At 32.1% G+C, this 25860-nt stretch overlaps 1 protein-coding gene across 2 annotated transcripts; it reads right to left on the minus strand.

Moving 5' to 3' along the window:
• Positions 1-69: 69 nt before the first annotated feature.
• On the minus strand, positions 70-25860 carry LOC126857953 (uridine phosphorylase 1). Of its 2 annotated transcripts, none has more exons than XM_050607891.1 (6): positions 25702-25860; positions 11423-11546; positions 9723-9884; positions 8573-8758; positions 8105-8437; positions 70-7722 (listed from the first exon to the last, which is right to left on the minus strand). In XM_050607891.1, exons 1-6 carry the CDS (start codon positions 25734-25736, stop codon positions 7537-7539), a joined length of 1026 nt encoding a protein of 341 aa, XP_050463848.1. In that variant the 5' UTR covers positions 25737-25860; the 3' UTR covers positions 70-7536. The 2 variants fall into 2 exon arrangements, with proteins under 2 accessions (XP_050463848.1, XP_050463847.1); XM_050607890.1 differs by lacking the exon at positions 25702-25860 and adding an exon at positions 15426-15980.

Genomic DNA, 25860 nt, shown 5'->3' on the forward strand with positions numbered 1-25860 from the left:
TCGGAGCTTATGAGAGAAGTTTATGGCAAAAAGTTAAAGCTTGCCACAAGCTTTACGGCGCCGTTAATAGCGATTAAAAGGTTTTCATGCAACAATGACCTATTTTTCTAAAAACCTGAGCAATTTAATTTTAAAATATCTTTTCCTAATTTTAATGCCATCTTAAAATTAAAATTGAAGACAATTGAACGTAGATTAATTTCAATACTCGATTCTCGTTCTGTTCTCCTCCTGTCGATCGACTTTTTTTTATTCTTACGGATGGAGGATAATTTAAGCGATGTGCGATTCGAGTGAATTGCTTCAGCGTGGATGAGAATCGAAAATTAACACGACTTTCGTTGCTCCTCGTTGGTGCCTTTTTTCCCGAATGGCAGAGGATGCATTCTCACGCCTGCAATCGATAATGGCAGGATTTCAGTTATACAGAATAAAGATAATATCATTTTTTTTTATATTTTTTGGGCGAATTGTGATAGAACGCGTAGCCACGTATAAGCCATAAGATATAAGTGACTATTATACTATTATAATTACGACTTTAATTTTTATTTATACGGAAATCGATAAACGAGCAAGTCTGCAAAGTGCAACTTACAATTTTATCGAGATCGAGATGACATCTTTGTTCTTCTTTTTAATTTTAAAGTTCGGTATAAGCAAAGAGCCAAATGAATACTGCATTCTGCATTATGCAATTTGTAGTATTGATCTTTTTATAAGAGACGATTAATATATGATTACACAATACTGAATTTCGTTGTAAGTAAAATTAAGAAGGGACAAAATACTTATTAGTTACAGTTTATTTATTAATCGATGTCGATGAAATTGATCCTGATTATTGTCAGTGATCCCCGGGAAAAAAAAATTAATGATTTTGTTTACGGAATATTAAACAATTGTACTTTTGTCTAATTATATATCCGTGATAACAAGCTGACAAGCGGATAAACCAACACTTGTACGACCTGCCCGTTTACAGGCTTCACGTGAATTAGATATAAGTGTGCGATTTATAGATGTATCAATTGTCGAGTCCTTTCGGCGAGGGACTCGAGCGACTCGCGTTCACGGTACATTTACGACATACATATATACGTATACGTATACATATATACATATATACATATATATATATATATATATATATATATATATATATATATATATATAGTTAAGACGCAACTTTACTATATACATCAGGATGAGTTTTATATAGCTGTTGATTATAAAGAGGCTGATTAAGTTTAGATATCGTTCCAGTGTACTCGATACATTTGATATAACGTAGTTTAGAGATACTCGCGCGTATAATAGGTACGCGTTATTATTACATATTATCATCTCATTATACTTTAAGATAAATATATCTGACGATTTTATCCAGTCTCTTAGGCGCGTTCGACGCGATTCTGACGCCGTGACGAACAGAGGATAAGAGAGTGAAGTATTTTTAGAGAATAGAATTATTCCTCAACTCTATGATTATATAAAATTTGGATAATGTGGGTATTAATTCAAATTTGCCTGTTTAATAAATGGCATTATATTTAACAGACTATGTTAAAAAGGAGCATCGACTTCATATCTTAGTTTTTCTTGATGAAGGAAAAATGAGGAAATAAAAATGACCATGTATAAAGATATTAGACAAAGTTGAAAAGAGAAATAGCGTAAATATTTTTTGTGATATTTAAAATTATCTAAGGTTCAATTTAGTCTCATTATCGTAGTAGTTGAGGATCAATCTCCGTTTGGACAGAGAAGACACTCGTCGAATTTAAATAATTGATTAAATTAATTGATTTTGTACTAACGAAATTTACAATGTCTATTGAGACGTTTTCGAAATGAATAATTCAACGAAAAGAAAAAAAAATTCTAAAATTTCGTCGTAACAGGATGCGGTAAAATCTCTTTAATCTGTGCATATCAAGCGATCTGCAGCTTATATTGGATGTAACAAAAGTTTAATTTCACAAAATCGATCGCGGTTTCGCATATTTGTCGTAACGGAATTCCATTGCATTGAGGTTGGTCGCAGCCGGCACGGTTTTATTTGTATCTTGTAGCGAACGACGGCAATAAAGGAAAGCAGTTATGGGTCTTGTATATATAGATACATAAAGAACAAAAATATCAGACATATAAATCTGATTACGTCATATAGAAGATAACGTATGTAACTCTCGTTATAGCGCGTTATAAGACACAGCACCAGAGCCTTTATCAAGCGAGAAAATCCGCTTTTCTCTCGATATGTTTTATAAAAATAGGAAATTTTTTTGATACCGAATTTTATTCGATCCCGGTCCGATGTCATATAACGCGTTTCTCAATATAATATTCATTTATATCAGTCAATATAATATTTATTTAGACCCATAACGTCGCTGCCATAACTGCTGTTTTCTCTCGTCGCAGACGGAAGTGCTCTGAGAAAGTTAACTATGACGCAATCGGCGGCGTCGCTTTCGCGAGACGAACGCGAACAAAGAGGATGCATATGTGTGAATCTCCCCGCATTTAAAAAAGCGTTTTAAGCAAGATCCAATTAGCATAGTGAGATCATTACGGCTAAACATTTATGTCATCGTTATCACTATATCATCACACTCTATCCACCGTTACTATTACTCCATCATCGTCCGCTCGATGATGAGGAGTAGTGCGCTCTATACTCGATATTCTATGTCGATACCTACACCTAATTGTATATTAACAATGTTGATACACATTGTGTAAAGAGTTGAAGTTACAATCTAATAAAATCGCTCTTCATATCCAGGTCCTTCTACTCGACGACATGCCGTTCCTGATTATTGTGTGAAAATGAATCAAGGAGAATAACGATATATGCTTAACGTTCTTTACGAATTTTAAAAATAAAAAAAAAGAGATAGATATCGTTCTTCAAACGCTAATTTTAATGTATCTGACCTTTATTAATAAATTGAGTTTCTTAATCCCTGATTATTTTATTATAGAAGAGAAAAGTAGAATATTTCTTATATTATAAGAAAGAAAAGATTTTAAAGAACCTTAATTCTCTTAGAGGAGATATTTTATATTACATCGGAAAAAATAAGAGGTCCCTTCTTGCGAGAGAAAATGTAAAAAAATACGAATTATTTTAAAACCAATATGGATTGATGAATCCTTGCTCTCTAAAACATTTTTTAAATTCTGCGTTGGCGATACTTAAAATCGAGACGAGATTCCTTGGAATATGTTATTACTCGTCAGTCCATTTTATATACGCATTTTCCATGAGAGATAAGATTGTAAATCGGATTTACTTGATCGAAATTCATAAAATAAAAGCCGATCTATATTTTAAGCATCTATCATAAGTTCGAGCTGATCGGCTAACGTAAGAGAGAAAATCGTGAAAAATAAAATGGAAATTCTTTCTCTCGCAAAATCCTTGCCTTTTATTATCCTAGGATTTACGAAGCATAATATATATTGTATTTATTCTCGCGCATACACATATATTTATTTGTACATTATTTTACATAATAAATATGCATTCTTACATCCTCGATCCGCATTCTCTCTCTGTACTCTCAATTAGATAATGAACAATTTTTTATTCGAATTGCATAAATAATATTTTTAATTATCATTTTCAAACTTGAAATGAAATTGGATAAGGATAAGAAGCAATGCTATTAGATATATAATATTTTCTTTTATTGTCCTTTTATAACGTACAATCAACAACGTGTTTCTTTCTTTCTTTCTTTCTTTTTTTTTTTCCTTGTAACCCGTGTACCAGCAATTAATTTTTAAAAGGACACGTTAGATGTTTCTCGTGGGGATTAATATATAAATAATCCTGAGTTTATACAATAAGAATACAATTAGATAGCTGAATATATATGTTTTAACGAACTTACGAATAACAGAACATCCCGCTAACATCGACACGGGACATTTGATTATAGATTAATATTATAATAGTTGTATCCGAGAGGGGAGCAATAATGAAGATTTTAATAAATGTTATAACATCCTGAATAGGAGAAGCGGATTCGCAAATAGAGTAGATGAGATTAAATGTACTTATATGTATACGTTAGGTACACATTTTTTTGTCAATATTTCTCGTACATATTATAATAAATATGCATCACAGATATGTCGTTGTTTGTGGAACGAAAGAAAACACATATGACGACGAAGAATATCGACGAGAAAAAATATACCCAGTTATTTGGAAAATGATCTCCATTAGCGATGAAAAAAGGGTTTTCTTTTTCTGAAAAATACATTCTTTGAGATTCTTTTACTTATAATTATTTGTTTTTAATAAATAAAACAAAATATTATATTCAGCGCAAAACAGTAGCACTAGCTTAAAAAAAAAAGAAAATAATTCAACACTACTTTTTTAGTTCTAACAATAAGATAAATTCTCTTTTCTCTACAAAAAAATAAACTACATCATTGTTTCCTTTATCTTTGTATTAAAATCTTTAATTTTAAAAATTCGTACGGAAAGATTATCTAAATTTCATATTTTGCTATATATGTATTCGACCTTTTTGCTCAACATTATATTTTATTACGGGCATCTAAGAATAATTAAAAAATTTAAAATTAATATCTCGACGTATCTCGCGAATAAAATGAGTGTTTCTGGTTGATAATAGACTGCAAAGAAAAAAAGGATAAGTACAATGAAAAGAATTCTCGTCTGTTTGACGTACTAACGACGTGTTGTAACGAAAATTTTCCTCGGATAAATATTAAATAGAGAGGAGAAACTCGTATAACAATGTCAGTGGCCAACTATAATATTACATATCGATTCTAGGCTCCACTGTGTGTATCTTTGCGTCGCGATGAATGTGAACGATAAATGCAAATCGTATCCATCTGCTAGCAACAATCTTAACGAAGGTGTATCATACAACTATATAACTCTGCTATCTCTCTTTTTCTACGGTAGTAGAATATTAATAATAACGAACATAGTAACGTGGGCGCTCAGGGCTGGACAGTATTTCAAATACATGTTGTTCAATGTTATACTTGACATAAATAAAATTATGAATAAAATACAAAGTATTAGTTTTATCTAAAGATTTCGCATTCCGAGTAAAATCTTGGCGTTGTTAATATTTCGTAATACGAGTGTTCATCAAAATTTATCGAGTAAAATCTGAAAAAATTTGTATTCTGAAATGTATTTTAATAATGTCTTTTGTCCAACCCTGTGGACAAAATATCACGATTACTGCGTATTTACTTCGCCATAATTTTCTTTGCGATTATTATCTTTTTTTGCATTAAAGATGTTCGCAATTCATATAATTCGCTTAAACATATATGAATGCGTACAAATATTAAACATTTGTGAAAAAGCTGGTTATAATTTTGATATAAAAATTTTTCCGTTATTTTGACAAAAATATACAAATTACAAATAATTATTTATATTATATGAGAATGACTGAATATTCGTGATTTTTTTCTCACTGCTGAAATAAATTTTTAAGCAGAATTATATAACATTGAACACTTGAAATTACATTTATTGGTGTATCAGCGAATACCTACTTACAGAAAACATTAGCATGGCAGTCTGACGTACATTATTGCAGATAATAATTATATTGTTCGTGATAAATCGGTCGTTGCCATTTTAACTGGTTATAGCACATTGATATTATAGTGCGATACTTTACATAAGAATCTTCGATTATACAATATTGTTTCAACTATGTTTATAGAAAACTCAAGTCGCACTTTTGCACACAATAATGAGATACAACACATAGTACTAATTATAAATATCTTGCGATATGGCATTAAACAGATTTATCGATGGACCGACGTAACAGGAAATTGAGAAAGCCTTAAGAGCGATATTTATTGACTGTTCTCTTTTCTTCCGTTCCGCAAATTTTTTTCCCCCTATGATAGTCCCTGGCTTATGTTACGGAAACCATCGAACGAAAACATGCTACTTCTTCGACTATATATATATATATATATTTTTATATGGAATGTGTGCTACCGCGAACTTCTAAAGAGTGCTAATACATATATATATATTTCACATCATCGCGTGTGTTTGTTACACGCCGACGATTGCGCGAAACTAAATTTGCAATATCTCTTAAAACTGCTCTCGATACAACATGCAAACTTCGGATAATAAATCGCGGATAGGTCCGTTAGTGAAATTTTTGTCTAAATTCTCAATATAAATCCCTGAAAATTTACAAAACAATTATGGTCATTCATTTAGGGTATCATAACAGAAGAGAAAAAATCTTATGTTTAATCGGCGAATACCCGAACGTGCTGTACGTTCTTATCCCTGTGGATTCTAAAATTAAATCTCTATGAAACTCCGACCAATTGCACCGAAACTTTGATTAATTCCTTCTGATTACCTCATTTTCTTCTCGTAGTTGCAGTTTCAATTCTATATATCTGAGATTCAATGTCATGCTTTTTTGATGATTTCTTTAGACAATATGATTTTGTAGACAAGTTTAAGTGACAATTTCATTTCGATATCCCAAATTAGATATACAATATTTATTAATTACGAGCCGCATTAATCAAAGGTGATGCAACTGATCTTAAAAGATATGTATTTGTGAAAAATGTGCATGGTTTTTTCGTTCGAGCGCAGTTTGTAAATTTCTGCACACTTTGTACTTGAATCACCGCGCGAAATAAACGGTGAAGCTTTGGCGATCGCGTCGACATTGATAGTCGTTAATTTTCTCGCGAGTGTCAGGAATCACCGCGTCATTGTCGCACGTACAATAGATTTCTCGCAATGCAAGAAATTATATAATTTCTGGCTAAAATTATTATCAATAAGTCATAAAATATAATCAAATCAGACAATTTTCGGCAAACAGCATCAGGCAATTTTCCAATTTAAAAAATTTCATTTAATTTTGAGCCACTTAAATATTGAAAAAGATACACGCGAAAATAAAATACAAAACAAAATATTGTTCCATTTAGTTATGCAAGTCATTTGTACTCAAAGTTTCTCATCGGATAAAGAAAATCTCGGATAAAAAAGATCTTGAATTGATATTTTAATCAAGGATTTCGTCAAATAAAAAAAATTGAATTATTGGGACAGATTATAGTAATTTGTAAGTAATTTAAATACCATGTAGGAAGGGGAAGGGGGATATAATAATAGGAATTTTAAAAGGTGGTATTACGTTTTTCAAGAGACATTAAAAAAATTCTATTACGCCATATAATATTTCAATCGATTAAATCTGCTCCCATTTTTTTAAAATTCTTTGTCTATCTTCTATCTTTAATTTAAATATGCCGTTTTTTCTTCGTGCGTTACTTGTCACGCGACTTTTCTTGCGAGCAAAATAATTTTTTTACAAATAAATAAACAAATACGAGGCGATTTGTGCGACTATTTGAATTAATCGCGATCGCCGACCCTAGAGTTGAGTCGATATATCCGATCGCATTATGATCCCGGAGATCTTTGTAGCCGTATCTTCGTACTCGCGTCGCGACCACTTATTAATCGTAATTCTCAGATTCCTGCTGCACCAGTTTGAAGCGACGCGGACTTTTCACGTACATGGAACCATGAGAACCTTCCAATGAAAGACGGCCCTTTCGTTGAAGATACTTTGTGATGTAGCGGGCGACCAACGTCTGCGGTCGCAACTGCCATTCTTCTAATACTTCCTTGGGCGCTAAAACCTTTTCAAATCACGCAAAACAATCGATTAGACATATAGCATCATCGATTCAAAGAGCAATACGATAACATTAATGATTTTATTTATGGCATATTAACACATATACGATGAAATCGGCCTGAATATAAATCGAGAGGCTTTCTATGGCAAGCGAGAGTTTTTCTTTAATCATTTTATATTCCAGAAGTGACTAATGTCATAAAAATCTTTACAAATTTTTTAAAAAACTTTACAAGAATGAATACAAATAGGTGTCTTGATGATCGCGCTGTGATTGCGACGTGTAATATACTAAGCTTATGAATCCATATACCGTGTTCTTTGCGAAATGTCGATATCTCAGTGTGTCGAAAATACGTAGATTAGATATATAGATTAGATACCTGGTCGCCTTTGAGTCGGTCCAATAGTGTCACGCATACAACGGCGGACTGGATGCCGGCATGATGCGTCAGAGCGGCGAAACAAATGCTCTCCATCTCGATGTTCACCACACCGGCCTTCTGTAGCTTAGTGAGATACTCCATCTTCTCGGTCTCCGTAAACTCGCAGAACGCGCCGTCAAGACGACCCTGGCCCTCGTAAAAGTCATTGGAACACATGGTCTTGCCGATCACGGTGTCGTAGGGATCGTCGCGGTGAGCCAGGGCTTTAAGATCGCGGGCCAGCTGTCGGTCGAGCTTGGCTGGCCTCCGCACCAGCTTTCCGAGCACCATCTGCAATATAAAATTCGTGTTTATATAATCCCTTTTTTATTATTTTATGTAATAGATTCCTAAAGATTTGTTATGAAGATTGTTGAATTATCGCTCCTTTTTATTCGTTATTTGGGACATTTAATTTAGACTGACCAGTTCCATGTGAGGTTTCATCGTTTCGTCCACAGCCTCCTCCGAGATAATCACCGTACCACCTTCGTGACCAATACCACCGCAAGTTCCGATCCTGAAGAAAACTGGATCCTTCACTTTCGCGTGATACATCAGCTTGATAACTTCGTGGAGAAGGATGCTGACCGAAGGTACGCCCATACCATGCTAAACAGACACATTTTTTTTAATAATAATTATGTTTGCTTAAATTATTTAAAATAGAATTTAATAATATTAATTATAAATCTCAATGTACTCTTTAATTTGAATTTCTTAAGTTTAGATAACTCTATTATTTTATAGTCGCACTTTTCAGTGCAAAAATTCAAAATATATATAAATCAACTGCCTAGTTTTATACTGATAGAATTTTCAAATTTCACGAATGAATTAAATATACGCTTTGTACTAAAAATCGGCGGCGCGGAAAGAATATTCACTCGTGCAAGGTATCTCCATCATAAATCATTGCCTCCAGCATCCAGGCAAATGCGTTTTGAATTTCGCTCGATTTGTTCAGTATATCGTGTGCGTAATTCGCGGAAAAGCAAGTTGGTTAAAACGATTTGACTACCCAGGCATATGAGAAGTATTATAGCGGCAAAATAAGACGCGTATGATTTTGAAATTTTTTATCATGTTTTTTTTTTAATTTGAATGTATCGCGATATTAAGCGTATATTTGCTATATTTCTATTTTATATTGCCATCGGTATCATTGATGTACTAATTACTCAATGTGTTACGATTTCTGCATAGAACGTGATCCATTGATTCGAAAATTCAACGCGTGTCGATATCCAATTGAATTATGCGAAATCGGTCACAATTTGCATGGATTAAAGGATAACAACTTTCAAGCGTATCGTGAGCACGTACATTTCATTAAACGCCACACTAAATAAGCACGACTCTACGTATTTGTGCAAAAATAAATCTACTTGACCGTATAAATGTTTCATCATTTGAACGAGTTCCAATTACGATAGCATACAGTACAAGCGTTTTAAAAAACACAATCGCTCCATGCTTGACCATCTACTTGATCGTCCTCGATATCCTTGATCAGCAGCGAAATAAAACTTTTTTTTCTTATGTCGAAACGACTAAAGTAATACGAAAAACTTACGCTGATCGAGAGAACCGGACCGACTTTGTACATAGAATAGCGGTAAGAATTCTTAGTGATGTCGAGAAGAGTCGTTCCGGCTGGCAGCTTGTGACCAATCTCCTTCATAATGTAGTTGGCAAAGTTTTCCATCCGTTTCGGCGTGCCGCCCATACAGACGAACTATAATGTAAGAATGCGACAAGAATGTTATTACAACGAGAAAGTAAAAAATTTAAAAGGAAAAAAAAAAGAAGAGAAAAAGAAAGTGCAAAAAAAGAGAGGAAAAAAGGAATTGAGTATTAATGTGCTTGGAATCTGTGTCTCACTTAAGACGCCATTCATTCTTAAATGTCAAAGATCGACGGTTACGATGATAAAAATAAACGAGTAGATATAATTGCACGTCATTGAAATATATTTCGCGATTTATTGATGTTGGCCGACATCACGAACGTATCGCGTGACATTGTCAACCTCGCGCACAATTGCGCGATATTGCGACTAGTGCATATTCGCTTTTGATTAGATCCGAATCGAGTGTTAAATGCAGAGAGCAAAGACGCATTGATCGAATCGATTATTGACAAATCTAATAAACATCTGCCGAGAAATGTTACACGAATCGCTCTTATCAAAGGAAGTCGAAGCCTCGATATTTATGAATGATGTAACACATCTTATGTCGTACTGTTTTGCGTATATAAGTTTAGCGCAATTATACACGTTAAAAAGAAAATCGATAGCTAATAGAATAGCTAGTAAAAATAGACTATAAATAATCTATAGAAAATTGATATATAGATTCCTATGAAATCGTATTAGTCGAAATATATTATTAAAAATTATTATTTTTTAATCAAATTAAAAACACGAGAGAACTTAAAAACGCGAGAGAAATCTATCTCTGCATTATCTTATATAAATATTGCGGAAACATGTTAATTATTACGCGTAATTATCGCTTGATTTTGCACACAATTACGTTGAAAAACTTCATCTAATATTTATGAGTATGCATTATGTCATTATGTCACCGATATGTTATATGAAAGTAAAAACGATGTCATTGTAATTAAAATGCAGTTTGTTAAAGAGAAAAAGAATGACGACCAAGTGATAACGACGTAAACCTGTTTCTGATAATTTCATTTGTCTCATCTAAGTTTTATAACAACTGACGATGTATTAATATGAAATATATACATGTTTAATTCAATATAAATAAATAAAATATAAATAAATAAAATCAGGGATTTGACAAATTCATGACGCTTACTAATAATTGTTTAAATATTTGTCAACATAAACTTTATTTTAGTAAATTAATAATACATGAAATTTTGTAAGTACAAGCGATTGAAAATAATACAAATCAGCTTTGCAAATGAAGCTTCAAGACAACGTGGAAATAAAAAAAATTATTTAATTTCAAACAGATTTTACCTTAATAGAGTTTTAATTTCAGACTTAGTTACCAAGATATTGAATATTGAAAATTGAAAACTTTGGAAAAAACAAAGTGTGGTCAATTAATTTTTTGTTAAGCAAAAAAGAATCGCAATGTGAAAAGGATTAAAGAACACTCACAAAGTTTTTTCATTTTGATCGAAAAACTTTCTCATGTACGTCGGCATGAATACATCCGATGTTTTATTTTCTTGAGCAAATTTATAAAATATATAAGTATATAAAATTTCTAAATTATTTATCCGACTTACTTTGATGTCGCCAAACATTTCAACGAGATCATGGGAACCGCTGCCGAGCGCGAGATGATATAATATATCCTGATCCATGAGCTCAATATTAGGGTTTCGTAACCGCACAGAGCCATCGCTGTACCTGTGAAAAATTAAAAATATGTACTTTTACTATTTTATATACTTTTGCTCGAACGAAGCGTTTTAAAAATTACGTCTTGTAAAAGCACTCTCTCTTTTGCCCTTTTATTATATTTAATAAAGAAATAATTTAATAAGAAATGATCAAGAAATTCATTCTGTGGAAATATAACATGCGTCACGATATCAGAGCTATATCAAAACATTTTATTTATATTTCTGTAATATGTACTATACATATATCGCATTATTCATTTATCAAATGTTATAATTCTTATATAAGACCAATTAGTGCTCTATATGATTAATTACATTGTACAAATAATACTGCGTAAATTATTGAAAGAATTTCGGACGTTTATTAATGTCTATTCAAGTAAAAATTTATATTTGTGTAGAGTTTTTTACGTGACTCAAAATTATAATTTTCTATTTGTCACTTAATCATTAAACTTCGAAGACGTGTGTTTTTTGCGTCATGTAAAATTATAGATTTGTATTCGTGCATAATTTTTGAATCGTCGCGAATAACAAACCAAGTGAACGTGATGAAATTGCGCCGATGGCCTTTGACACGATGACGTCACAAATATAATTTTCCAACAAGGGACGGACATATCGTTAATTACATCAGCGTCGAAAATTGATCTTGTTAATGCACTCGTAAGCCTTAATCAGTCTCGATCGCATCGTAATCAAGTCATACATCTCCGTTCATCGACCGAATAATTATATTTCACTTCTGACGACTCTTTCTCTCTCTCTCTCTCTTTCTCTCTTTCCCGGCAAGCGATATGACATGGCGCAACGTGATTGTAAGAAAAAAAACTTTCTAGATATCGGATTGTTACACTTGCGATAATTATGGAAAACATTTAATATTATTATTATTATCTTCAAATAATTTCTCTGAATGTAGGATGTAGCCTAAAGCTACATTTCACAAAATATAAATTTAAAATCGAGAGTTTTTATGAATTTTTTTTCAACAAAAACATTTTTTTTTCTTATATCTTATGCACACTTATTTGTATACATGTTAACAGCTATTTCTTTTTATAATGCCTGATAAATTATGCAAGCCAATAAAATTTTAAAAATATGTTAATGTACAAATTGATCTAAATTAAAAATGAAAATCTGATAAAGTCGTGAAATTTTAAATGCCAGATATTATCTCCACGAAGGTGTCGAAAACGAAAATGGGTCAAAATCAATACGAACGGAACAACAGAGTCGCGGTTATTTGTCCTAAGGTTTACTGGACTGTTTGCTTTCCCAGACTTATACCCAGAATTTTCTATGGAAGACAGTATCTATCGATACTTCAGGTTCGCCCATTGTTCCTGGACACGTGATATCGCTCGGCAATGCAAACGTATATCACTTTAATTCGAACTGTTGTCAAGATTAGTTTTGATTTACGATCACGAAATCACGCGCGGCTATTCATTCATTTAATCAGGTCGTGTTGGCGTCAACAATTAATGCACTTGTTATACTTTTGCATCGGTTACAGGTATCCACTTACATCCGGAGTAACCGTAAATACTTAATAATGACGGGATTTTCTCCGAGATCGTTCTCTAACACGAATTTAATCATAATTATTTAATTATTAATAATTCATCTTATTGCAGAATTAACATGTATAGATTAAGTATTGAAATAAAAACTTGTGTTTCGCGTGAGGTTTTTCTCTCATTTTATTCTTATTGTGACTTATTTAATGTGTTTAACTTTTTTTTTGCAACTAATTTATATCGAACTACTCTTTGTTCTCTTCCGAATATATATATAATAAAATATTAATGAACATAGAGTAATTATTAAGTAAATCTATTTTTAATAAAGATTTAATAAAAATGTTTTTAATAAAGATTTAATATTAAATGTTCTCCGTCAGATGTTTTAAATTTCTTTTTAATGTGATAATTACACGACGGACGATCTGCTAATCAAACCATGCTATTGATAAAGTAAAGTCCAGCTGAAATTAATTGAAGAATAAATTTAAGTATTCAGACAGAGCTACTTAAAAGAATACAAATACAGAAAGCTTTTAGTAAATTAAATTTTAATACTGTGTAGAGACAATTTGTATGTGAAAAGCCTTCCCTTCTCTCTTGACTAAAAATAAAATTTGATTTAATTAAAACTTTAACTTAATTGATTTATATATGAAATAATAGAGAATATTAATTGTTCTATATTCTTAATAATGAAGAATGAAACATTACGATCAATTATAAAGATGACCTTTTTCAATATATCTTCGAGCGCAGATGCGCAGTAATTCGTCTATCGATAAAGGAATTTCTTCCAAGTGTCTCCTTTATCCGTAAAAATCGGATAAAAATCAAGAGAGAAAATCAAATATAATCTGGCATCTAACAGTTGCATCTTTCTATTGATTACAGCCATAATATGTCTCATATATATATTGTCACATTATCAGATAAAAAAATTTCTTCGAGCTGCGTTTCGAAGAATCGTTTCCTTTATCCATTATCGAATAAAAATCGAAGAAGGAAATTGATTATGGCTACGGATAACAGTTTTGTACTCTTGTTGCTTCCTGCCACCTGCAAGATATCTTCGCTCGGGGACTTACCAACGTGTCTCCGTTTTCGCATTATCTGTCTTTTGTAAACTGTTGCTGGTTTCGCGGCGGGGCTTTCTATTACTATTCCACGACGGAACTCGCCGGAAATTATGCTCACGTGAATAGTGTGTGGAGAATGTATGAAAATACATAGCATAATATCTCGCGAAGTTGCGTTCACCATATTTTCGTCATTTCCATTTCGCGAGACACAGCCATGCATCCTCGTTGCAGAATCGCGGCGAGTTATTATTATTCGATATTTCGCGCATCTCGAAATAACTTCTGATACTGTTCACACTCAAAGATCAGAAAATAATCGGGTTCTCGTCTCATTTTTTGCAGTGTTTATGATCGAAGCGTAGAATTATCTCATGAATGTTATATCTTCGTTTTCTGCTAATATGCTGAATAACATATGAAGCAAATAATGTAACTAAAATTAATTATCGAAATTAATAATAGATTTAGTAACATTCGTGAAATAAGAGAGAGTATTTTTTCGACAAATTCCTCGACGTGTTATGTCCTTTAACAATTCTGTGAATAAATCGATTTTTGCAATTAATCGGGTCTGTGTTCCAAGAGACCCGATCCAGCTGCTATTCCTTTTAGAAAGATGTTCTGCCTAATCGAACTATCGTATCTAATCCTTTTATCGCATGTGTGTGTTCTCGTCGAGCAATTCTTTACGCGGAACAGGAGATTCAATTCCGTATTACAAAACCGAGTTCGAATTAATCTTTAAATGGCTTTTCAGATATCAATCCATTTTCGACTTTAATGACACGATAACGAAATGAAATTGATCGTCAATAAATATTCTCAATAGCAGATTTAATTATTTGTCCATAGTTTCTTTCTGAATTTTCCTTTTGAATTTTCGTTTTAGGAATTAACTAGCGAATGTATCTTTAATAAAAAATCAGATTTTTTTTCTCTTATATATAAAATTCATTTTAAGCGATTGTAGTTTTTTTGGATGGTTTTATGAAAAAAGGATTAATCAAATTCAGAAAAACATAATTTACAAAGTTAGTTTGACAATGTAGGATTTTGAATTTCAATCTTTGTTTTATCCAAATATTTATTATTTAACGAATAAATTAAGTTTAAGGCATAACGCGTTCCAATCTGCGATGTAAAAATTGAAAAAAGGATGTTATTTACTCTATCTTTATTTATCTCGTCTTAAATCGGCTCACGTTATTCAAACCGAGGCGGATCAAGCAGGATGACACTTTCCGGTTTTCTCTAGAAAAAAAGTGCCTCTACCTAACCGGACTGGCGTATTCCCTGTTCTCTTTGGCCTTGTCCTTCTCCATCGGTGGTTTCAGGGAACAAACGTGCTCCTCCGACTCGTCCAGAGTCCTATTCTCGCAGGCGCACGTCGGCATTATTCGATCCTTTCCCGCGCGACTGAGAAAAGCAGCGATTTCTCATACGAAATTCACCACCACTTTGATGCAGATCAGCGATTCGTCGACGTTGTTCTTTATCGCAGAATATCCAGCGGAGGATCTCTTGCGTAACTAATCGATCACGACGCACTTTGATGCTCCGAATGAATGTTGCGTGGAATTTCTCGCATTTCGAGACCGCGTCGCTTCCAACAATACCGAGCATAAGTCGCGCGATTTTTTTTTTCGTGACCGATACAGGGCCCGGTCGACGATGTCAGAATAGTTGGTCGCGGTCGCGACGAGACTCTTTATATATTACATGGCTCGGGGCATGCATCGTTCCCACCACACCGATTGCGGCTGCCAATCGTTCAACGCGTCTCTCTCTCCGGACACAGGCATAACCGGTCGCGGTGGCTAGTTGCTGCTAAATGCAAGCTGTTGTCGGATACAAACCTGCGAGTACTAATAGCGGTGAATGTGTATACGGAGTGTCCGACGGATCCGAGGTGATGAGGATGCACATATCTTTGCACTCTATCAAAACAGTTTCATGATTAATGTTTGGTCATTAACGTGAGAACAAAGCGAACTACTGCTTTTGAATTTCATCCGAACGAATAAATTTGTATGAGCGAGGATGAAGTTCTTATCACGAGTTGTTTTCCTGTTTTTGTCACTGAGAGAACGCGAGCTAAAGTTGAAATGATAGCAAGAAATATTTGTGTATATGTGTAATGAAGATATATATTAAATATTTCATTTTATTTTTAATTCTGATTTTCATTATGAAATTATTAAAAAGTTCGTTCCTCATAGTCATTTCGTTATTTTATCACTTCAAGTGATAAACCGCTAATCGGTCGCGGTATTGCTAATAATTTTATTTCATTTAAAAAGTATTTACAATGAATTCATTAGCTTCTGCCACTAGTCATAAAAAGATCTTATTAGGAAGCATCATGCGGATCAGGGCATGTGCCACAGCATTTGATTTGTCATAAATAAACAAACTGCGTAATCTTTTCCTCGCTTGAAATTTATTGTCCGATGTATCGTTTTTAAATCACAATTATTTTTGCATAATTTGTGCGTTACATAAATCTTTCATCATAAATTAGCGAAATATAACAGTTAATATCCGATATTATGCGTGCGCATAATTAAAAATTGGACGTAAATTAAAATTCGGAGGAAAATATCCGGTCTATTAAAATCGATCGTCAATCTCCCGGGGAGATACGCGTTTATCGATTTTTTTTCGCGCGATTGCGAACTAGAACTGCAAGCGGAAAGCTAACCGCGCAGAATGGAATTCACCATCTCTCTACCAAGCCGAGAAATTGGAGTTATTCTCGCGCGGTTACGAGGCTCGTCGGTGATATTACGTAATCACCACCTCTCCGCTCTGCGCGATTGCGCCGCATCTGCGCTGCTCGCTCCGGGAAACATCTTTCGAGATTCTTTTACTTCCGTTTGTATGACCATTTCTTTTTCCGGTGCGTGGGCGTGCTTCTCCACGGGGAATCACACGGGGGGACGAGGAGGGTTGAGTTCCAACCACGAGACTTCCCCGAGCAATTCGTCCGTAAATTACCTCGAGGCTTCCCGTGAGATATCGATAAATAAGCTGTAGCCGTCTCGACGTAATATTTTCTTAATAATCCGCAAACGGAAGACGCTTTAATTTCTACTCCTCCTTTCGGATCATTACGTGCGAAATTTTATATTATCGAAACAGAGCACGCTTTTTTCCTAAATAAAGCATTTATCCAATTAAGTTAATTTAATCGTAATTATTCAGGATTTTAATGTTATTTAAACAACACTAATGTTATATTTTATAAAAATATTTAGGAATTAGAAATATAGCGAGAAAAGAAGAATGAAAAGGGACTATGTATCGATTTCGATTCTCTCTCAATTCAAGATGAAAATTCTAATATGTATCGATAAATAAAACTTTCCCTGTTGTCTATCTGATTACATTTCTAACAACGTACTGGGAATTACTTTGATTTTACTTTAATTTCCGGCGTGCGTTAAATCCATATCAAACCACGAGAAACTTTTCCAATATTCTTGGCACTGATGGTAACAGAATTGACGATGATCTCACATCGCGACGACGCTTATTACTGACTCGATCGATTATTTTGTTCACTGTATCGATCGCTGTATGTTGTAAGGAACACGCAAATACACACACATTGTTGTACGACAAAAATATATCTATATTGAAAAATTCGCGCATTTCACAAATCGCTATTAACGAATGAGCCTCGCGATCCGAAGCAGCACGAAAACTGTCGCCTTATGATCTCTCGCGAGACGATGCTGGATCGTTGCTACTTTTAGACTAGCGATCCTAAGCGAATGCTCTGCTTGCTACGCAAAGTGTGCTTTGTACCATTATATTGAATTATCTTTTGGCAAGCGGAAACTAAACTAAAAAATAGATTTAAAGATGTTGGTATCGATACATTTTCGACATTTTCGACCAATAATTATTGTCAAGTAATGAATATTAAGTTGTAGCGTATCTTGATTTAATAATAAAGGATAATATTCGCGAAAAAAAACATTGATTCTAAATTTATTGAATAATTATGATTAAAATCACGAGAGTTTTGGCATAATCTATATAATAAAATTATATTCCCTTTATTTAGACCCTTCACAAATAATTATACTAATCAAATTGTGGGCGCAACAAAATTTATGTGGATGATAAAGTTTCTTTGAAAGAGATATGTTTAATTGCTTGAGAAGCTTATCCTGTCGAGAGATCTGTCACGCAATATCATCGAATGTGCTATTACTGCACATTTGATAAAGAGACATGCTTTGAACAGATGTCAATGTTACGGTTATCGATTTCCTGATAAAAAACGTGTTTTCTAGTTCTAGTGGATCAATTGCAGATTTGAATCAAATAATTGCAAATTGGAACGCTATATAAACTAATCCAAACAATCTGAGAATATTTATATTTAACTTACTGATATTAAAACAAAAGACACTGATAATTTCGAAATATCATAAGTGTCTATAATAACCGTGTGTGACACTTAGCTATAAAATCACAATAAAATGACATGTATATAATATATTGTCAATGCTTCTATTTGCAAATTTATCATTAAATGAAGAAAACATTTTACATTTCAAATATCTTAGGTGTATGGAAAAAAATACATTTTTAGCGTTATGCACTAATCAACACATTCAATGATTTTCAATTCAATAGCAAATCTTTTCTCTCGCAGTGCGACAATTATTTTAGCGTTTTAGTTGTTTCAGATTTATTTTTTTTTTTTTCACAATAAAAGTACTGCCTTGTATGCAAGAATGAGCATATTGTTACCTTTTTGCTTGGTCTTTCAATTTCTCTCACTACTCGTATGCGTGACGCATATAGCGAGCACGCTTTTACGGCAACGTCTATCGATTTTGAATCTAATCGATAGTGTGCATGAATTGAATAAGCCGTATCGAGGCAATAGCACTCTCTTGTGCAATATCCGCACATCCGGGGGACCGACATCTGATAGGGTCCGCGTCGTCCCATCTCACCGTTCCAAACTTTGAAATTCGTCATCGTGTGCACACAATGCGCGTGCAATCTCCGCGTTATCAGAGATGGGCGCGCGAATCGGACACAGTCTTGCGAATTCGGATCTAACGCAAGTGACAATCGCTACCGCATAACTGAAATCATTATGCGCAGCTCGAAATTTATACGTAATAATGTCCGTGATATGTTATAAATGTCAATTTAAACATAATGAGAAACGTCATTAACTCCAATCGCTATCAGACATTCGTTTACACGATTTAAGAAAATAATCATGCTAAATGTATACACATTAACGTGATACCCCGAATTTCTTTTTAATTACAACTCAAAATATAATTTATCCTTGAATTTTAATGAGAGATAATATTAAACAAAATGTAGATCCATATATATTTTACGTCTGAAATATTATTATTTTAATTATCAAAAATTAATTTGCGAGTTACAATTATTACTTAATATATAATAATTGGTTTCTAATAATATATTTTCAATAAAAGCGTTATTATTCGAAAATTTAATATACTGTTAATATAAATTTAATAGTTAAATTTGTGTTAGAGACGAAATTAAATTTAATTTCTATAATAAAAATCTATTTGTCTTCTCAATCTTAATATTGGGATAATTTATATATAGAACCATAGATTTACTTAATTGCAGAATGCGATCAATTGTCGCATAGGATACTAAATTTAATTACCAATAAGCATGTTGATTCTTGTACAGAGTATTTTTATGTTATTATAATTATTATAATATAATTCTCTCTCTCTCTCTCTCTCTCTTTGTAATATTTATTACAATTTAAGTTTATATGAAGACGAAATCTCCCTAATGATACTCAACTATGCCCAACTAGGATTATATTCAACTGTCATACATAGAACACTCGAGTATCCTAATTCGGACGCTTTTGAGCGACTAATGTGTCGGCGTTATGGAGGGAGGGGGAGGAGGAACGTGTTATCGCGTTGCTCCTGACCTCTGACCTCGTTTTGGCATATGGGCTTAAAGTAGCACTGAGCGCACGCGTTAGAGTATCGCACATGATATTTCCATGAGAGTTCAAGGATTCCCGATAATTAAAATCGTGATTTTGCAATATATTAAATACCTTTGTTTATTCTTCTTTTTCTTCGTCAGATTAAGAAAAAGATGAAATTATATAGATACTAAAATTTAGTTTCTATCTAATCAATAACAGAAAAATATAATTAGACGTATATCGCATTTTGTTTACACAAAGAAATTAAAGATAAGGAGCGTGAGAAAGATTTATTATCACTTGATAATTTATATCATAAATTTGGATTCGCATCTTTATCAATGGCAAAAAATATTATGACGTTTCGCAAGTAAACAAAACCTATAATTTTTATTTGGATATATATTTATGATTATATAATTGATATCCTATGTATGAACTATTGCTATTAATGCCGTTGAAAAGCTTCCACGATTATTGAACTAACAACATAATAAAGTTCGATGTAAATGAGACTTATTTTGCATTACGTTATGTAATATAACGCGAACAGCTGAATTAAATATTAACGATATCGATTGTAACGATGTCGAGTAACATGAATTGGGCGACATGTGGCGCAAATATTCGCATTACTTTACAGCTTTTTATTCCAATTCTGTGAAATTGTATTAATATTAATTGTACTATAGTACTATATTGAGTGTAATAATTGATAATAATACACACACATACACATAATATTGATTATACTATTATTAAATCACATATAATTTGTTAAATTATATTGCGATTACATTTCATATTGAAAGGTAAAAAAGAGAGAAAAAAAATATGAAATAAATTTATAATTATATTACATGTTTCCGAAAAAATATATAATTATATTATTGTAATTTATTTTTTACTACAAATTTTGAAATAGTATTAAGACGGTTTCAATTATAGAAACGAACGATTGTTAAAAATTTCAATAAATTTCAATTTTGCACGTGCAAATTTTATGATATATCCTAATTCTTGAAATTGATTTTCCGGATTACGCGATTGAAAGAGAATAATGGTCTCGTGGAGTTGATCGTCCTCTAAAAATACAATAGATTATTACCAAGGCCTACGGGTTGTTTCTATGACAACCGAAGAATCGGAATAGTATGGAGTACATATGTGCGAGAGAATTATATTTTACTAGAATATCTCGTAAAGGTAGGACATTAAATTCTTGACAGTTAAATATGTGAACCGAGTACACGAATCGAAACTTTCAACGATTTTAGTGCACACAGTCTGAAAATCCGAGTGCAATAAAGAGACATTCTTTATGTCCGTGTAATGCACTTTTAACTTTAATTATATAAATTGAAATGTTAATGAATAAAATTTATATACATATGTATGAAAAATTATGAAGAAATCTGGTTTTCTTTTAATTAAAAAGGATTGCCTATCTGAAAATTAATTATTATAAGATTTTAATAAACTACTAATGAAGAGAAGCAATATGAGAATAATCTATCATTTGAAATTTAAATCATATATAATTGCCTAAAGTAGATACGAATATGTTAAATTACACATTAATAGAGATTCTACTATAAACCAAGATAATATCGGAATATTAAATATATATTTTTTTGCAGATGCCTTAATATTTGGTCTATTGTTAAATCCATTAAGTCAACATGTGCATTTTGAAATCACCTATATAATCATATCTATATGTATAGTAATAATAATTGAAAAAAAAAACAGAGATACATTTCACTATCCATTTAAATAACTAATCAAGTAAAAAAAAATTGAAATTTTATGGTTCAGAAAATACATAGCGTATAATGTATTATATCATATTTTGCAATACATTGTGCATAATCCATAGATAAAAATAAAAAAAACTTGCGACACTACACTAATTCCTTATCTTATAGGGGAGGTATATAAAGTATGGCCTAGTTTTATAAAATCTTTGCAAAATATCCGTTTTACCGGAATATTCGAGCAACCTTATATGCATTTAAATACAAGGCGACGTCTCTATCTCCTCACGTGTCGTTCGATAACGTCACGTTTTTCGCATTCAGATTTATCGATAATTCGTACTTGACCGAATGATCAATTATTTATTGCGCTTCCTTTTACATTTTCGTATGTCGATCTACCATCTATTACATTACGCGCGGCGTGCACAGTGATAAGAAGTGTCCGGCAAGGTAAATACTGCGAAATACCGTTGGATAAACCGGTCATCGTATCTACATGGTGTGCAATTACTAAATCATGGGAGCGCATGTTTCTATAACTATTGAAATGAGATCGAGAGGTCCGGCTTGTATCAATTAATGAGATCAAAGACTTTGCATGCCTTAAAGAATATTGCTGGTAGATATTTCTTAAAATGATTTTTGAATGACAAAGAAGAAAGATTATTTCCAAAATTTTCTGTCGGCCAGATAATTAAAAATTTCATCTAAATAAAAATTTTGTATATAACCTTTTTCCATCGCACGATATATATATATATATATATATATATATATATATATATTTATTGTTTATCCTTTACATACATTTTTAAATATTTCATTTATGTAATATGAAAAATATACGATTATATTATAGAGAGTAATATTTTGTTTGATTTATGCAAGAAAATTACATGATTGACAAGCACAGAAAGTCTCTCTCATCTCTACTTCAGCCCTTTACAAAAACAGCTGGATATAATTATGTCAAATAAGCGAACGTCTTGTGCTCATTACCTGTAGTGTTTATGTAACTCATTGCAATTTCATAAGCGAGCGCAAAGCTGAAGAGATGAATGAATCAATTTGTCGTGCTAATAGCTTCCGAATTCATTTATATAAAAATTTATTCCTGTTTGCGAGAACAACTGTTCATGCATCAGAAAATGTTTATGTTATATATATAGTATGTGTTGTTATTATTTTCTTTTACTTTCTTATTCAAATCTATTTGTTGAAACTTTAGAAATATTTCTAGAAAATAATTAACAGCTATGAATTTTCGTAAAAAGAAATTGCAAAATATATGATACTTCTTTCTACGCAATGATAAGAGAATCATACTGAGATCCATTGGATCTTAAGAGTGAACTCTTAGGGTTAATTCTCGAGGGGATGTGGTCGGCACAGAGAATATAGAAAAGGGCACAATCTGCTTTCTACGTTCTTATTAATAGAGTCGCATCGATCCACTTCGTTGCCAACGGAAAACATGTAAGTCAACGTACACGTAATCATGCGTTTCATTCGGCTTTTCTTTCGCATATCATGTGTCAATGTCTCTCTTAATGGTTTGTTTTATGTGTAGACAATTCATTTGTCAAAAATAATCTGAATTTTGCATACATAGTAAGTATTTGTATGTCATTTATACTCTATTAATGTGTATATTTTGTAGAAAAATATTTTTATTAAAAATAAAATAATAATTTTATATATTTGATACAAAAAACTTTCAAGCTATATAATATAAATTATATTCTACACAAAATTTAATTTATACAGAGAGTTTCCGATTATGAAATTAAGTTTCAGAAAAGGAAATAGATTACAAAATTATTGTTCTTCGCTCAATTTCAAGATTACATTTTATTTTAATAGAATTTTAATATGAATGAGTCTACGGCATGACGCATACATGACGCTAAAAATCAACAATTTGCGAAAATCGACATTTTCGTTAGAAAAAGCTCAAAATCTGTGTCATTAAAAAAGTATATATATATAATGCGGTATTAATGTGTGTGTGTCTATATATACATACATAAAAATCTATAACATATGATATATTTTTATAATAAAAAAACGTAAATATAATTTATATAATCATGAGTTGCTGCTACTTTAATGTTTTTTACGATGTAGCTTTTGATACAACTAGATTTCTCTTGTATAACTATCTAGTTGATGTAGCGGAAAAGCAATGTCCTCGATGGACTATACAGTTACAGTTGCTCTAATTAGACGCGTCTGTGAATGATACCAGCTTTGAAAAAGCGCGCAATCTATAAATTGTTTATCGACATAAAGCACATTCTGCTGATTCTAAAGGCCGCTAATCTGACAATCGAAATATGACTTCGATAGAACATATAACACGACGTGCATATACTAGATATGTCCGAATAAATCATATTACGTACATCTCAATTATTTTCATCATTTTTCTGGAATTAGCTACTATTTTTTCTTTTGTAAATAAATAAAATTATCAACGCGATTGTGATTTGCATAGTAAGTTTAAACAAAATTTAATAAATGTATAAATATGTAAAATACGCATCTTCTGCATTTAAGATCAGTATTGAATTCATATTATGATAGTATTGAAAGAGATCAAGTCGATATCATTTTTAGATTTGGTTTAAATCGCGCTTTTCTTTTACCTCTTTAAAATACGACTTTTTAATTTAATTGTGATTCTCTTTATAACATATTGCATCTAAACTTGATAACTTTAAGAGGAATAAATAAAAATCAAGCAATTTTCTATTTCTAAAATTACTATTTACTATTATAATTATATTATAATCTTGGACATTTTTTTAGAAATATATATATAAATTCTTATAAATTCTTAGTCTTATTTATATTTGATATATATTTATTTATACTTTAAAAAAATAATCATTTTCATTGTAAATATCTGTAATTAAAAACCCTCCATTCAATTTTAATTAACACAGGAAATCTGATGATAAAAGTTGCAAAACAGAAGAAAAATCACATTCACAATATAGTGAAATAAAAATATTTTAATATTCCGGTATTGTATAACACACCTACACACATTAAAGTTATTGCAATGTAAGTATATTTTGTTTCTCTCTTTTCACTAACATATTATTCTCTTATTAGATGATGAAAGTATTTTTCAACACAGAATTTTTCATTATTAATAAATTATATAGAATTAAAATGAGAATTATTCTGACATTAATATTTTTTAATATTATATTATTTATATTTATATTAATTTTATTTTAATCGTATTTTTTTCCAATCCTTCATTATTTTGCATTCTCGTAGTATACATATCTCCCAAATCTCCATATATTGCGATGCTATCACATAAAACTAAATAAAATTCATCTCAAAATCTCAGAGATATCTGGAAAAAAATTGTACAGATCTTTCTTTAAATTTTACACAAGTTAATGATACATTTTTTCTGTCAAAATATTGTTTAAAACTGCTATTGCATCAAACACGCTAAAGCAATATATTAAATAAACTTATATGTCGATTATTTTTTCAATGTTTTTTTCAATTAAAATCACGAATATGATCAATGTACAACATCCTTATGAGGCTTCCTTTAATCACTCGAATGTAATTTCGGAGTCTATTTGAGCCACCTCGAACGTGTCGATTTTAGTTAGAACACTCGTGACAAAGACGGTCGTGCGATCGACTCGATGGCCAGCAGCCCAGCCCTTTTTCGCGCGCCCTCGAGGAACGTGAGCGCGTGTGCAACAGAGGGCATGAGACATCGAACCTGACGACGACCCTTCGTTAGACCCTGCTTAGTTTTTATTAAATACACAAAATAACTCACTCGTCGAGCTCCTCCTCGTCCAGCAAAAGACTCATCCTTTCCGTTTCGGAGCAGGGCGCGATGTGCGATGTACGGATCCGCTAGGGGTTGATTTCTCGCCACTGCGGCAGGGGTGTAGTCCTCCCGATGATCTTCCGCAGCACTATAGCCGCGGAAACG

The sequence above is a fragment of the Cataglyphis hispanica genome, chromosome 23, assembly GCF_021464435.1.
Source record: "Cataglyphis hispanica isolate Lineage 1 chromosome 23, ULB_Chis1_1.0, whole genome shotgun sequence".
Lineage (NCBI taxonomy): Eukaryota > Metazoa > Arthropoda > Insecta > Hymenoptera > Formicidae > Cataglyphis > Cataglyphis hispanica.